This window comes from Mycteria americana, assembly GCF_035582795.1.
Source record: "Mycteria americana isolate JAX WOST 10 ecotype Jacksonville Zoo and Gardens chromosome W unlocalized genomic scaffold, USCA_MyAme_1.0 Scaffold_33, whole genome shotgun sequence".
In the NCBI taxonomy this organism is placed as follows: domain Eukaryota; kingdom Metazoa; phylum Chordata; class Aves; order Ciconiiformes; family Ciconiidae; genus Mycteria; species Mycteria americana.
In genome coordinates this window covers 1,707,085-1,722,733 of record NW_027445439.1, presented here as the reverse complement: position 1 = coordinate 1,722,733, position 15,649 = coordinate 1,707,085, and the positions used below count along the sequence as shown (strand labels likewise).

Here is a 15,649-nt window from a genome sequence, read left to right as displayed (position 1 = left end):
TTACTAAAGTCTAGGTAGACAACATTCACAGCCTTTCCCTCATCCACTAAGCGGGTCACCTTGTCATAGAAGGAGATCAGGTTAGTCCAGCAGGACCTGCCTTTCATAAACCCATGCTGACTGGGCCTGATCACCTGGTTGTCCTGTACGTGCCGTGTGATGGCACTCAGGATGATCTGCTCCATAATCTTCCCTGGCACCGAGGTCAGGCTGACAGGCCTGTAGTTCCCCGGGTCCTCCTTCCAGCCCTTCTTGTAGATGGGCGTCACATTTGCTAGCCTCCAGTCAACTGGGACCTCCCCGGTTAGCCAGGACTGCTGATAAAGGATTGAAAGTGGCTTGGTGAGCACTTTTGCCAGCTCCCTCAGTACTCTTGGGTGGATCCCATCCGGCCCCATAGACTTGTGTGTGTCTAAGAAGTGGTGTATCAGGTCGCTAACCATTTCCCCTTGGATTATGGGGGCTTCATTCTGCTCCCCGTCCCTGTCTTCCAGCTCAGGGGGCTGGGTACCCTGAGAACAACTGGTCTTACCAGTAAAGACTGAGGCAAAGAAGGCATTAAGTACCTCGGCCTTTTCCTCATCCGTTGTCACTGTGTTCCCCCCCACGTCCAATAAAGGATGGAGATTCTCCTTAGCCCTCCTTTCGTTGTTAATCTATTTATAGAAACATTTTTTATTGTCTTTTACGGCAGTAGCCAGATTACATTCTAGTTGGACTTTGGCCCTTCTAATTTTCTCCCTGCATAACCTCACGACATCTTTGTAGTCCTCCTGAGTTGCCTGCCCCTTCTTCCAAAGGTCATAAACTCTCCTTTTTTTCCTGAGTTCCAGCCAAAGCTCTCTGCTCAGCCAGGCCGGTCTTCTTCCCCACTGGCTCGTCTTTCGGCACATGGGGATGGCCTGCTCCTGTGCCTTTAAGATTTCCTTCTGGAAGAATGTCCAGCCTTCCTGGACTCCTTTGCCCTTCAGGACTGCTTCCCAAGGGACTCTGTCAACCAGGCTCCTAAACAGGCCAAAGTCTGCCCTCCGGAAGTCCAAGACAGCAGTTCTGCTGACCCCCCTCCTTACTTCTCCAAGAATCAAAAACTGTATCATTTCATGATCGCTATGCCCAAGACAGCTTCCAACCGTCACATCACTCAGAAGTCCTTCTCTGTTCGCAAACAACAGGTCCAGCGGGGTGCCTTCCCTAGTTGGCTCGCTCACCAGCTGTGTCAGGAAGTTATCTTCCACACACTCCAGGAACCTCCTAGACTGTTTCCTCTCTGCTGTGTTGTATTTCCAGCAGACATCTGGCAAGTTGAAGTCCCCCACGAGAACAAGGGCTAGCGATCGTGAGGCTTCTCCCAGCTGCTTATAGAATATTTCGTCTGCCTCTTCATCCTGGTTGGGTGGTCTGTAACAGACTCCCACCACAATATCTGCCTTGTTGGCCTTCCCCCTGATTCTTACCCATAAACACTCAACCCTATCATCACCATCATCAAGCTCTAGACAATCAAAACACTCCCTAACATACAGGGCTACCCCACCGCCTCTCCTTCCTTGCCTATCCCTTCTGAAGAGTTTATAGCCATCCATTGCAGCACTCCAGTTGTGCGAGTTATCCATCCCACCATGTTTCTGTGATGGCAACTATATTGGTTTTCCTGGTGTACAATGGCTTCCAGCTCCTCCTGTTTGTTGCCCATGCTGTGTGCTTTGGTGTAGAGGCACTTCAGTTGGGCTATTGATCCCGCCACCTTTTTGGGGGGAGAAGCCCTAATTCCTACGTGACCATTCTCAGGCGCTTCTGTGGTTTCTAACACATTCATAACCCTTGCGTCTTTGCTGCCGCATGGTTCTCCATCCTCTACCTCCACTGAGATGGCAGACTGAAGGACCTCGCTAGCACACTGTCCCTCAAACATTGGCGTGCCGCCCTCAGGCTTATCTCTAGCAGGCCTGGTTTTATCCCTTTCCCCCTTCAAATCTAGTTTAAAGCTCTTTCAATGAGCCCTGCTAACTCCTGCACAAAGATCCTTTTCCCCCTTTGAGACAGGCGTACCCCGTCTGTCGCCAGCAGGCCTGGTGTCGTGTAGACCGACCCATGATCAAAAAACCCCAAAATTCTGCCAGTGACACCAGGCTCGGAGCCAGGTATTGATCTGCTGGCTCTTCCTGTTTCTTCCCTCATGGTTCCCTGCAACTGGAAGGATAGAGGAGAACACTACTTGTGCTCCTGATCCCTTAACCAGTCGTCCCAAGGCCCTGAAGTCTCTCTTGATTGCCCTCGGACTTCTAGTTGCAGCTTCATCGCTGCCTACCTGAAAAAAAAATACTGGATAATAATCTGAGGGCTGTACCAGGGTAGGAAGTTTTCTCTTCACTTCTTTAACCCAGGCCCCAGGGAGGCAGCAGACTTCCCTAAGAAGTGGGTCCGGTCTGCATATTGGGCCTTCTGTTCCCTTCAGAAGGGAGTCTCCTATGACAATGACCAGTCTTTTTTTCTTTATGGAAGCAGTTTTGACGCAGGGCATAGGCTGACTTAACCTTGGCGACACCTCCAAGCTAGATGAACCATCATCCTTGTCATTGTTTGGTTCCACTTGCAGAGCCTCGTACCTATTATGCAAGGGCACCTGGGAAGGTGGGGTAGTCACAGAGGAGACGCGCCTGCTGTGCCAGGCAGGAACTTGTTGCCATTGCCCCCTATCCCTTAAGTCACTGTGTTCTGCCAGGAGGAGAGAGGATAGGGAATCCTCCGTATCATGCATCCTGTCTGCCTGTTGGGCCTGTCTCAGGGAAGGTAGGGTGCGATTCCAGTGGTCTCTCTCTCGGACTCCCTGATACTCCTCAACCTGCTCACCTCCTCCCAGAGCTCTGCCACTAAGCTGAGGAGTTCCTCTACCTGGGCGCACCTCCTACAGGTGTGGTCACTACTGCCATCCAGTACTGGCATAAGAGTAGGGCACAGCCTGTACCCTGCCACCTGGGTAGCAGTGTGTTCCCACCGGAGCTCTGTGTGGGAAGCTGCGTCAGTCGTGGTGGGCGCAGAGTTTAGGGAGGCCATGGCTTTCTGCCGGGTGGATACCATCGCTCCCTGGTCGAGTTTGAGCGCCCTTCTTGAGCGCCACACTCCTAGTCGCTAGCGCTCCCTAGGGGCTTCTTTTATACGTTGGGGGAGCTTGGCTGCCGTTGCTCCTGGCCTCACCCAGGTCTCTTCAGCCGCTGTTGCGCGAGTTCCTGGCGGCTCTCTCAGCTCCCCCCGAGGTTTCTCCAGTTCGGGACACCCCCCCCCCCCGTGCACCGCGCTAGAGCGCTCCGCTGCGGATCGTGCTGGCACCGGAGCTGCTCGCCTCGGCGACTTCCCTATTGTTGGTTTTCACCAATTGGGGGTAGGGCAGCGGAGCTTGAGCACTGAGGTATACTGCTGCTACTGCTCTTCTTTTCAGCTGTTGTATCACTCTTTTTAGCTTATCCCATGTTTTCTTCCTAATCCATTTGCCATATTTTCTCCTGAATCCTTTAACACTTTCCACAGCCTTACACAGATTTGGTCCATTTCTTCTGATTTACTAACCTTATTGTCATTGTTTCCTGCACCTATTTCTCTTCAACCTCTTCTCTACTGTCCATCTTCGCAGTTACTGTAAGTCCCTGTTTTTTCTTGATCCATGTAAGAAATTTTTCCCTTTTCTTCTGAACCTAGTCCCTGATACTTCATAACACACTGTGTTATCTCTGCCCATTGATTCCCGATAGGTTCCCCTGCATTTTGCTGCATGGACAGTTGTTGTGAGTAGCGGGGGTGTGTTTGGGCAGCTAATTCTCATAATTCATCCACTGTTCAAGGAACCTGATTCATCCTTATTTCTGCCAGGGGAGCTGGAACTACTTGTACCCCATCAGGAAAAGGTGGTCAGTACACAATAGATATCATGTCCTGCCAATGTTTGAGAAACCCCACATTTGTTCATACATAAAACATTCTCCATCTTCTCCTGGCTTAGTACAGCTAACAGAAGCATCCAACAGATGCAGCAGTTTGCACAGTGGTTTCTGGGCTCTGCTTTTAGATTGTCTAGATTTTCTGGGAACGGGAACAACTTCTGAGATCATCAGGGGACTCCTAGGAACCCCTTGAGGAACTTCAGGGTGCCTGATGTTGCTGGGAAAGGATAGCTACAGGAGACTGTGATTCTAGCAGCAGCTAATGAGCTCTGTCAGTTGTTCTTGATCAAAGGGTGCTTTGAGCTTTTGTTCCAGCTGACTCCTGATTAGGAACGGTCAATCACACTTTCAGCAGGTGCTAGGGAGAGGCCTATATAACTGCTGGGCCTAGCACTAATAGAAGTAGTAAGTAGGCATAACATTTGTTATGGTAGGGTATGCAGAAATTGGCTAGAAACTCTGCTGAGGGTAGTTTATGTGTGCTCAGCGACAGTAACAATGTGCTTCAGGTCATGGTCCCCAGCACTAACTAGAGCAACTATCCCTGGAATATCAGAGGTCTTGACTCAGACTGAGCTCCAGAGGAAGATGCATCTCTCCAGGCCTTTGGCTGCAGGGAGTGCCTGGGGTTTCTTGCTAAGGCTGGAGTAGGGAGAGATGGTGCCCTTGTTTACAGAAGATGTGTGTTGGTGGAGAATCTCTGTTGTGAAGTAAAGGAGCTGCAGGGAGGAGGTCAGCAGACTGCATGGCATCAAAGGTGATGAAATGGAGACTGATGGGATTTTCTCTAAGACCCTAGAGATACAAGAGCCGCAATGAGGGAGGGGGCAGCCAGGGTCTGCGTTGAAAGAAAGGAGCAAGGTAAATGGCAGGATTGCATCCCTGGACTTCAGGAGAGTAGGCTTTGGTCTGTTCAGGGATCTGCTTGGAAGAGTTCTGTGTGTTGTGGTTTAACCCCAGTAGGCAGCTAGGCGCCACACAGTCACTTGCTTGTTCCCTCCCAGCAGGATGGGGGAGAGGATTGGAAGGGTAAAAGTAAGAAAAACTGTGGGTTGAGATAAAGACAGTTTAATGGGTAAAGCAAAGCTCTGTGTGCAGGCAGAGCAAAATAAGGAATTTATTCACTACTTCCTGTGGGCAGGCAGCTGTTTAGCCATTTCCAGGAAAGCAGGGCTTCCTCATGCATAATGGTCCAAACATTCCCCCCCCTTCCTCCTTCTTTCCCACAGCTTTTATTGAGTCCCCTCCCAACTTCTTGTGCACCCCCAGCTGATGGGGCAGTGTGAGAAACAGAAGGCCTCGATGCTATGCAAGCACTGTTCAGCAATAACTAAAACATGGGCGTGTTATCAACACTGTTTTGGTCACAAATCCAAAACATAGCACCGTAAGAGCTGCTATGAAGAAAACTAACTCCATCCAGTAGATAAGTAATTGTACTGTGTGAATAGTTAACATAATTCACTTGTGCACATGTGCTTGTAATTATTGGATTGGAGCAACAGTAGGGAGGCCAACCTCATCTGTCTACTAAGAAGTAGAGGGTCATACTGACATGCTAGTGGCTTTCAGGTAGGTGTTCAGAAAGTCCCTCAGCGGTCCCTTGTCTATTCAGGTGTATATATAATCCTACAGTTTTCATCTACGTATAGCAGCCACCACTTTCTTGGATGTGGTCCGAGTTGTGCAACCCATTATTAATGCCAGTGTTTGCTCATGGCCTTGGCCTTAAGCAGATCCTTGGTGTTCTGCGTTTATCGGGTCTTGTGGGTTCAACAGGACTGCTAGTTTCAGGAGCTTATTGTTCCTTGGGAGACTTTCACACGCTATCTTCATGAAGTTCAAGAAGTTCATGAAGAGCCTCATGAAGTTCAACAAGGAGAAAGGCAAAGTCCTGCACCTGGGGAAGAACAACCCCACGCACCAATATATGCTTGGGGCTACCCAGCTGGAAAGCAGCTTGGCAGAAAAGGACCTGGGGTCCTGGTGGACATCAGGTTGAACAAGAGCCAGCAATGTGCCCTTGCAGCAATGGTATGCCTAATGGATGCATCAGCCAAAGTATTGCTGGCAGGTGGAGGGAGGTTATCTTTCCCCTCTGTTGCGTTAAAAGTTACTGTCGCATAGGAGTCTGAGGAGTGGCTGGGGGGGAAACCCCCCATTGAGTCATGAGGTTCAGACAGGATCCTCTTGCTTTCTAAACTCCTTCTCAGAGAGGAGTCTAGGTGCGGCTAAGCCCAGTTTTAGTCTCAGACTTGGTCAACAGTTTATTTTCTAAGGACAGTATAGGTAGCCACCCATCAGAGCCTGTCGGAGCCCTCTCAGGGCTTTCAACTGAAACAGCTTCGCAAAGTTGATTAAGGCGACAGTGTTCAAGTAATTTGACAATGTTATAAGTCCCTTTGCATTCAGTGTACTGAACTTTCATGATTACGGATTCACAAATAACGCGATGCACCCCCCAGTCTACTCGTGTTGCATGAACTACCACAGCCACACTTAGAGTCTGGTCGTGTTCAATGAGAACTACCACGGCTAGATCAATGAAGAGTGCAGTTTATTAAAGCAACAGTTACACAGGTTCTTTGGATTACCGGTGATAAATTCACTGTCTGCAAAGCACGTGCAAATACCAAGAGTATGAGTAACACTGCTGGCTACAAACACGTTAAAAGATGATAAAGCGACTCTAGAGAGATTTCTAAGTTTCCCGGGGAGGCACTTGGTATAACCAAGTGTTTGACTCTTACCCAAAGGTGTCCCTATGGGGGGGGAAAGAGGCTCAGCCTGTCGACTGATCCCAGAGGTCAGAGTGGTACATGATGGTGTCTTCCCCAACATTCTTTCTCTCTTAAGCTATTTTATACTATCTTTCACCTTTCAGGTGGAGCTTGAGTGAATCTAGTCATACATACCTTTGTTTAGGATTGGTGTAAAGTTTTCTCGCTTTGCTTTTAAAGGTATAAACTAGGAAAATTCAGAGCACGAGCTCAGTGAGGGGTGGTTGCACCTTGGAGGCGGGTAGCTTTTGGGATGGAGGTGTGTTTTGGTATTATAATGATGTTATAATGAGCAAGGTTCACCAAAAGGACAGCATTTTGTCAAAAACATGACAGGCTGTTGGTCCATGGTAGCAAATATGCAGCTTATCGGTTCCGTGGTACCTTCACGTACCCATATAATCGCAGAGCCTGGCCGCGGTATCTCCACACCGCTCCACCCTCCGAGCAGTGCCTCTTAGAGCCAACGCACCAAGTTCCCCTGGCATTACTGACATCTAAGGTTGCAGGCCTAGGGAACTTCTGTGGAATGGATTCCTTGCGTGTCAGCCGCATTCCACCCAGGAAGCTTCTTCAATGCTGTGCCTTACCTAAAAGTGTGAATATAAGTTTAATTTCTAAGTCACCTCCAGCAATTATTCCACACCCTCTACTCAGCACTGGTGAGGTCACACCTGGAGTCCTGTGTCCCGATCTGGGCTCCCCAGTACAAGAGAGACATGGACATACTGGAGAGAGTCCAATGAAGGGTCACAAAGATGATTAAGGGACTAGAGTATCTCTCCTATGAGAAAAGGCTGAGACACCTGGGACTGTTTAGCCTAGAGAAGAGAAGGCTCATGGGGTATCTCATCAATGTGTACAAATATCTGAAGGGAGGGTGCAAAGAGGACAGAGCCAGGCTCTTTTCAGTGGTGCCCAGTGACAGGACAAGAGGCACTGGGCACAAGCTGCAACACAGAGGTTCCGTCTGAACATCAGGAAACACTTTTTGACTGTGAGGGTGACCGAGCACTGGAAAGGGTTGTCCAGGGATGTTGTGGAGTCTCCCTCCTTGGAGATATTCGAAAGCCATTTGGATATGGTCCTGGGCAACTGGCTCTAGGTGACTGTGCTTGAGCAGGGGGGTTGGACCAGATGACATTCCAACCTCAATCATTCCATGATTCTCAGCACATACTTTTCCTCTCTTTGACCTGCTCTTTTCAGGTAACTATTGTTCCATCCATGCACATAAGTACCTAAAGAGCCAATTCACACAAACTCATGCAGAAGAGGCTTTTATGACCATTCTTTATGTTGTGTAAACTTGAACTATAGAACTCTGTACTGCAAGATGTTGTAGATGTTAAAAGTTTACATAGGTTTAAAAAAGCAATGGGTGAATTCACAGAAGAATTATTGGGTGAGGACTATTAATACAAGGCTCTACATCTGGCTTAGGAAATTCCTGAATTGTTTGAGACTGGGGAACATTCTGGAGACTATTGCTATTTACTTGCCCTGTAGCTATTTACTTGCCATAAGATGCCCTTCCCCAAGGGTTTGTGATTAGCTGCTGCTGGGAACAAGTTCCATTCTAGATGGCCAGTATTAGTTAGCTACTCTTAGGATGATCAATTACTGAGACAAAAGTAGAAGGATTATTTTGGGGGGGGCTCCGTAAGTGGGGTATCTTGGTGAAATTTTGGAATATAGCTACTCTGATAGTCTCTCTAAGCTTTAATTTATGAAACAGATACATTTTATTTATAAAGTATATGAATTCATTTTGGTTTTGCCCCTTAACCTGTCTGATGATTCTGTCTTGCAGAAAGCACCTCTACTGCTACATTACAGACCCAAAATGGACTTGCTGTAGGAGAACTTTATTGTCCTTCTGGACAGGTTTTTTTGCAGAGACTATCATCTGGCACCTTAGTGCAGCACTTAACTCTCATGTGACACAAACCAGCAGAATCATTTTGGAAGACTGTAGTGCTTCTATAGCAGACTGTCCTTCTGAATATTTCTAGGGATGTGCTGCATGGATTTTTGGACAAAACCCCTATATATATATATATTTATTTTTGTACAAATGAAATAAATCACAACTCAACAGGATTCTACCAGCACTGAGTTTACAGGTAGTGAAAACACTTCACAGTTCCATGGAGCTCAGCCTGATTCATCTATTTGTAGTTACACAAAAATAAGTTAAAATGGTGTGGGAGAGATTTAAAATGTTGCTTTTAACACCAAATTACTACATTTACTTATTTTTTTGTCTTTCAGCTTTACAACTTGTTTCAGTATGTTTTTCTGAGGTGTTCTTGTTTTATGTAGTATGCCCAATTATGTCAGCTTTAATCAAGCCGTTCTACAGAGCATTGAACATACCTAATGATACAGTGACTGGTGATATTTATTATGCTGCATTAAAAACTTCCTAAAAGCCTGGAGATCCAATTACTTCATTAGTTTTGCACAATGTTTGTTCTTTATTTTGTATTTCAGTAATGTTTTAATATCCCCCCTTTGCATGTTGATTTGAAATGAGTTCACTTGATATTTTTTTAAATATGCCTTAATATTTTGCCATGGCATAAATTACATCTGATCATAACAAATACTCAGAAGTGCTGAACTTGTGAAATTGTTTTAAAGCAAATATGTCATATAATTGGGGCTTGCAAAAATCAAATTTTACTAGGGAGTATTTGCTATTTCGTTAGCTGTTAAAACTATGGCTATTGGGCACCTTTTGTTGATGTTGCACAAATTTCCGTTTCACTAGCTAAAAATTCTTCAGTTAACTGCAAACCAATTCTGTGTTTCTTTTACTGTTTTCTATATGAAACCATAGGTGTTTATAGCTCAATTACTATTTATCTTTGAGGTCAGATTAGATTACAGGGGCACCGTCTGGCCTTAACCGATAATTTTGCTTGTGTCAAGCCCTGAGAGATGCAAACTACCATATGTGTATGTATGTCTGTGTACAGCCATGCGCACACCTTAGAGAATCCACCTTCAGTAGTGCTTAGCAGTGTTGACTACACTGATTGAAAGGCTTTTTAAAATAGTCAGCTTCATAAAAATGTGGTAGTAGTTGAAAGTGACTTCTGCAAGCTGTATGCTGCTTAGCATTATATATAGCATGGATGTGAGTGTGTCTGACATGGGGTCTTAAGTAACTGAAAACAAGATAAGCAGTATTATTGGCAGCTGGAGGCTGCCAATAATTTTTAACTCTGAGTTTTCCTGTCAGCTGAAAATGGCAGTTATATCAAACACTTTATTCTTTCATAAAATGTCAATGGCTAGGAAAATCAGTATGCCTGTTAGCACTGTCCTGCATCTTCCAGCTGTGTTCCCCTACTTTGCAAGAAAGCATTGCTTAAAGTTACTTGATAATAGGAGGTTGATCCCATAAGAGGCTTATTCAAGTATTCTAAATCCTACTGCCTCTTCTTGAGTTTTCCAAGCACCACATTGCTCTGTGCATCTCCCATGCTTTTCTTAATTGAACTTTTCAGTTCTTCTTTTCCTAGTTCTGCTGTTGCCAGAGGGAAGCTCTAAGTTCACTTGTTTGTCTTTGGAAATGGGGCCCTTGTTTTCATTTATGGCCATAGATGGTGAATGGTGAAGAAATTGAAAGAAATGCAAAGAGAAATAAAAAGTCTACTGAACTATGGGGATGGTCAAGAGAGCCACAGTAAGGCCAGTGGAGTACTGCCATCTCTGCAAATGATGATGTGAGACCACTACATTTGAACACCTGGGTTAGACGGGACTTCTTTATGTCAAGGCTTAGAGAATGTGTGTGAGATGGAATTAGACATTTGCTCTGTTTTTGCTGTGCTGTTTCTGGACTCGCTTACCTACAATTTAGCTTTTATCTGTTTTTAGCATTAATAGAAGTGACAGAAGAGGACAGGTGAGATCTAATTAGTCTCTATTTTTGGTAGTTTTTTCACAGAATAGCGAATGCAGGTGATATGGATGTATATGTAAGTTAACATAATAGGCCTTTCTGGAGCTCTTCATGTGGCTATCATTGTATACCTTCCAGTGTAAATCAGGGACTGGTTCCAGTTGGTGAGGCCTCCAGAGAGTGCAAATATGGTTATAAACACCCATCCTCCATGCACCCCTAATGTACCTGACACAGATGTGGAGCTCAAGCCCATAGACCATGTAAATGCCTAATTAATTGTTCAGCTACAGTCTAAGGGTTTAATAAATATATTTGTGATTGGTCTACCTCAGTATATGTACACTGTGGAACCCTATTGCAAGATCAGATGTTGATGCAGTGCTGTTGAAGTTTATTGGGATTTTAGTGTTTCCCTGTGTAGCTCTACAACTGAAAGAGGTTAGCAGTTACAAACATGTAAATTCAGAAAGCTCTCTGCCATTCAGTTCTAAATCTTGCTCTAACAGTCTATAGTATAGAATATATGTTTGCAAGTTTGTAACTACCTTTGGAATCACTCAAATTTGTTATGGTGCTATATCAATATATTTAAATCTGTTTATATAAGTACACATCTGTAGCCAGTGTTAACACCTATAGCTGGTGATTGCTCATAATTGTGTGTAACTGCTTTTGTAATGTGTTTAACCTGATAAAACTTCAGCAGTGCTTTTAAAAATAAAACAAACAAAAAACCCCAACCACAACCCTATTGTTCACATCATGTCACAATAGATATCTTCATTACAAAACTATTTCCCATGGGGAGGGATGGGATGGTGTCTGCACCATTTGTTTGCTTTCTAGCTTTATAGACAGACTAGACTACAACTGAATTCAAGTCAGAGGCAAGCCTTGGGGTCAAAGTTCTGTTTTACTTCTCTGAAGCTTAAGAAACAGTTGATTTAATGTCAAGATTATATTGGCTAAAACAATACTGACTTCTCTCTCTCTCTCTTTTTTTTTTTTTTAAACTTTTAAATCTGAAAGTTGGGCTCAGTATAGATATTTCTTGAATACTGATGAGGTCATGATTAATTTAGTTTGATCTTAATGAAGATAGCATTACTGTGAAGTAATTTTTACAGCCACTTACACTGGTAAATAATTGCGGTAAAAAGGTATCTTGTAGCATTATCCTCAGCAGCAATGAGACTAAATTATCCCAGGCTCAGAGTCTCACTAGATATAGTTTTCATTAAAAATAGGTAATTCACAGAAAATATATAATATTGAATTTAAATAAGATTTGGGAGCTTGGAAAAATTAACTTTATAAAAATTATTTATTAAGCATTCTGTTTTATTTTATCATTAGAGTATTTTTTGTTTCAAAGGTCCAGCTTTATTTGCAGGCATATAAAACTGTAAAAAGTTTTTACAGCTTCTTCCTGTTATATTAGGTTTGAATGGCTTTTATTTGTATGTCTTTACTATGTATGGCTAAAGAGCTTTGCTTATTCTTTTGTGCAATGGGTCAGAAACATGCATTTATAAGGCATATGTTTAAACTGTAAATGTAGCATCTACTTCTAAATTGAAAAGCAACGTAGATGGGGATTTTCATATATACATTCAGTGGGTTTTTGCTTGGGATTTTCATTTGTGGTTTGTTGGGGGTTTTTTTGTGGTTTTTTTAAGAATTAAGTTTGGAATTTTATGGGCTTGTAAAATCTTTAAGTGCAAGAATTACCCATCAGCAATATTATAAAATGGATGATCTAGCAAGAAACTTCAATATGAATTGTGGAAGTAATATGCAAAAGATGCAGCCTATCCAAAATTGGTTTGTGCCATTGTTATGTCTGGTATCTTTGTGTGTCATCTAACCTGAGAATATTTATTTTTATTGGTTGTGCAATAATATACACAACACTGTCACCTCTGGGAATGTGGGACTACAAAAATAAGACTACATTTATGATGGTACTATTTTTTTTTCAATAGACTATGAGCCTTTGAAAGCTTATCTGGCTCTATTGTTGTTATAATGGCATAATTAGTCTTAGGAGATTAACTTGTTTTCCTACTGGATGGTAAATGGAACTATACAGCTAGCCTATTTTTCAATTATATGAATCTTACCATTGAGTTAAGTATAATTGGAAAGAGCCAACTAGTCTGTACAATAACACATTAATCTTAATAAATGCATTTTCTCAGCAGTACTTAAGAAATGTATTTAGTACATAAGGCTGAATTTTACAGAAAAATCTAGTTTCTGTATTTCCTCAGGTAATTGATTCAGTTTGGACATTTCACCAGAGATGTTAATACAATCTATGCTTCAGTTTTTCTGCCTGAAGTTAATAACAAGAAAAAAATGTCATACATACTAGAATCTTTGCGTAAGATTCACTTAACTATAATTGAGAGGTATTGACTTCTGTCTCTTTTAAAGGTGCAGAGAGAACATTAAGGTGCCTAACATCAGCATGGAAAAATACTTCAATGTCTGCTTTCATCAAACTCTGTAATCATGTACAGACACTCTCTAGGTACCTGCCTTTTGTGGGAAGCCAACAGTCATATTTTTACAATGGAGTTTGATATGCCTATACACAAATTTAAAACTCTGTTCTTGTTGTTTGAGCCACTTGAGTGGATCCTCAAGGCTTCTTGGAAACCTTTTGAAGCCACCATGATCTGCTGAGGTCAGATTGCAAGATAGGGGCTAAAAGGCCAATTCTGCAAACTCTTACAGTGGTAACTTTATTACTAACCTAGATGGTTCCACTGAAAGCAGTGGAATCATTCATGTGAACAAAATTGCTTAAATGTGCGTCTGCAAGATGGAGTCCTAATTTTTGAAGGACAGACTGATGTTTCTGTATCTTTTAATTTTAAAAGTATTGGTTTAATAAAGTTCTTTTTATCCAATTAAATTACTTGGATAAAAACCTTTGTTCTTTTTCTGCAACAACATTAAATTAAGGTTAAAGGACAATAAACCAGTATAATCACTAAACCTTTATCCTCAATATGTGGCATAATAAAGATACTGAAACTATCACAGTGTAAGACCATATTTTTACTTGGTTTCACTTGAGAGATTACTTTTTTATACTGTTTCCTGTGTGATTTTTGTACTATTGGTGGCTAGTTTTGGTCTGAAGAAGCCTTTTGGGATTATTGCTTAATGTTTTGATTTTATGATAGTGATGCTTGTATCCAGTGTTTTGCCAAATAATATTATATGCTTGTTAATAAAAGTAGAAAAGCTAACTGAAATCCTGCCAGGCTGGTGGTAGTTGTTCTGTTCCATTCCACGCCCCCCCCCGTACTATATTATGCGAGCTAGTCCTTTATGTTCTTAAACAAACACTGTGACTGGAACAAGAATGACGTACATGGTTCTGTAATCAATCTTTATTCTCATCTTACTCAGCTGAGATGTTGGCATGGCCCAAAAGAGTACTTTATGACATATGATGCTGAAATGTCTGTGCCAAATGTGTGGCCATAATTGCCTATCAGTTAATTAACATGTCTTCTGTTGGGGGGACAGGAAGTAGGTACTTTACCATTTTCACGTATTTTTGAGTATAAATATACTTAGAATAGAACAGACTATTTCAGTTGGAAGGGACCTACAATGATCATCTAGTCCAACTGCCTGACCACTTCAGGGCTGACCAAGTTAAATCATGTTATTAAGGGCATTGTCTAAAGGCCTCTTAAACACTGACAGGCTTGGGGCACCCACCACCTCTCTAGGAAGCCTGTTCCAGTGTTTGACCACTGTCTTAGTAAAAAAATGCTTCCTAATGTCAAGACTGAACCTCCCCTGATGCAGCTTTGAGCCATTCCTACGTGTCCTGTCACTAGATACCAGGGAGAAGAGATCAGCACCTCCCTCTCCACTTCCCCTCCTCAGGAAGCTGTAGAGAGCAATGAGGTTGCCCCTCAGCCTCCTTTTCTCCAAACTAGACAAACCCAGAGTCCTTAGCTGCTCCTCAAAGGACATGCCTTCCAGCCCTTTCACCAGCTTTGTTGCCCTCCTCTGGATGCATTCAAGGACCCCAACATCCTTCTTAAATTGTGGGGCTCAGAACTGCACACAATACTCAAGGTGAGGCCGCACCAATGCTAAATACAGCAGGATAATCACTTATTTTGACCAGCTGGTTATACTGTGTTTAATGCACCCCAGGATGCGGTTTGCCCTCTTGGCTGCCAGGGCACACTGCTGACTCATATTGAGCCTGCTGTCAACCAGCACCCCCAGATCCCTTTCTGCAGGGCTGCTCTCCAGCCACTCCTCTCCCAATTTATACTTGTGCCCGGCATTACTCCATGTCAGGTGCAGAATCCGGCATTTGGTCTTGTCAAATTTCATGCCATTGATGATTGCCCAATGCTCCAGTCTATCCAGATCCCTCTGCAAGGCCTCTTGTCCCTTGAGAGAGTCAACAGCACCTCCCAGTTTAGTATCATCAGCAAACTTGCTAAGGGTGCATTCAACTCCTGCATCTACATCGTTGATAAATATATTGAACAGAACTGGCCCTAGAATTGAGCTCTGAGGAACACTGCTGGTGACTGGCCACCAGCCAGATGTAGCCCCATTCCCTACAACCCTTTGAGCCCTGTTGTTCAGCCAGTTCTTCACCCAGCGCACCGTGAACCTGTTCATCTCACAGTTGGACAACTTGTCCAGAAGGATGCTGTGAGGGACAGTACCTAAAGCCTTACTGAAATCCAGAAAAACTACTTGCCCTACCTATACATGTTACTTTAAGTTTTGCTCTTATCTCATGATGCTGATGCAGAGGGGTAGACTGGACTGTGTCACTCTTTTGGACACATGTCAAACTGAAAAGCATACCAACCCAAATTCTGACTTTTCTCTTTTTTGAATAGGGAGGAAGAGGGCATAGCTGTCCCTGATGGGCTTGGGAGAGGGTGTTCTTGCAGTGTCTTCCTAAAGTACTGTGAATTTACAGACTATTCTATTGCTCTTTGTATTGAGGAATG

The 15,649-nt window shown here is 43.5% G+C and overlaps 1 protein-coding gene and 1 long non-coding RNA gene across 9 annotated transcripts in view; both read left to right on the top strand.

Annotated features, from left to right (window-relative positions):
- The window catches only part of LOC142403090 (uncharacterized), a 171,493-nt gene that overhangs the window by 50,632 nt on the left and 105,212 nt on the right, over positions 1-15,649 (top strand). The window lies entirely within an intron of this gene.
- Positions 1-15,649, top strand: part of LOC142403083 (polycomb group RING finger protein 3-like) — a 175,151-nt gene that overhangs the window by 123,002 nt on the left and 36,500 nt on the right. For 5 of the 8 annotated variants that reach the window (XM_075489247.1, XM_075489251.1, XM_075489244.1 and 2 more), the window contains one exon: positions 8,529-13,897. The exons of 2 other annotated variants lie outside the window; for them this stretch is intronic. In XM_075489247.1, the coding sequence (XP_075345362.1) occupies positions 8,529-8,576 (48 nt within the window). In that variant the 3' untranslated portion in view covers positions 8,577-13,897. Of the gene's footprint in view, positions 1-8,528; positions 13,898-15,649 lie in introns of those variants that run through there. One more of the 8 variants, XM_075489249.1, reaches the window with a different exon arrangement.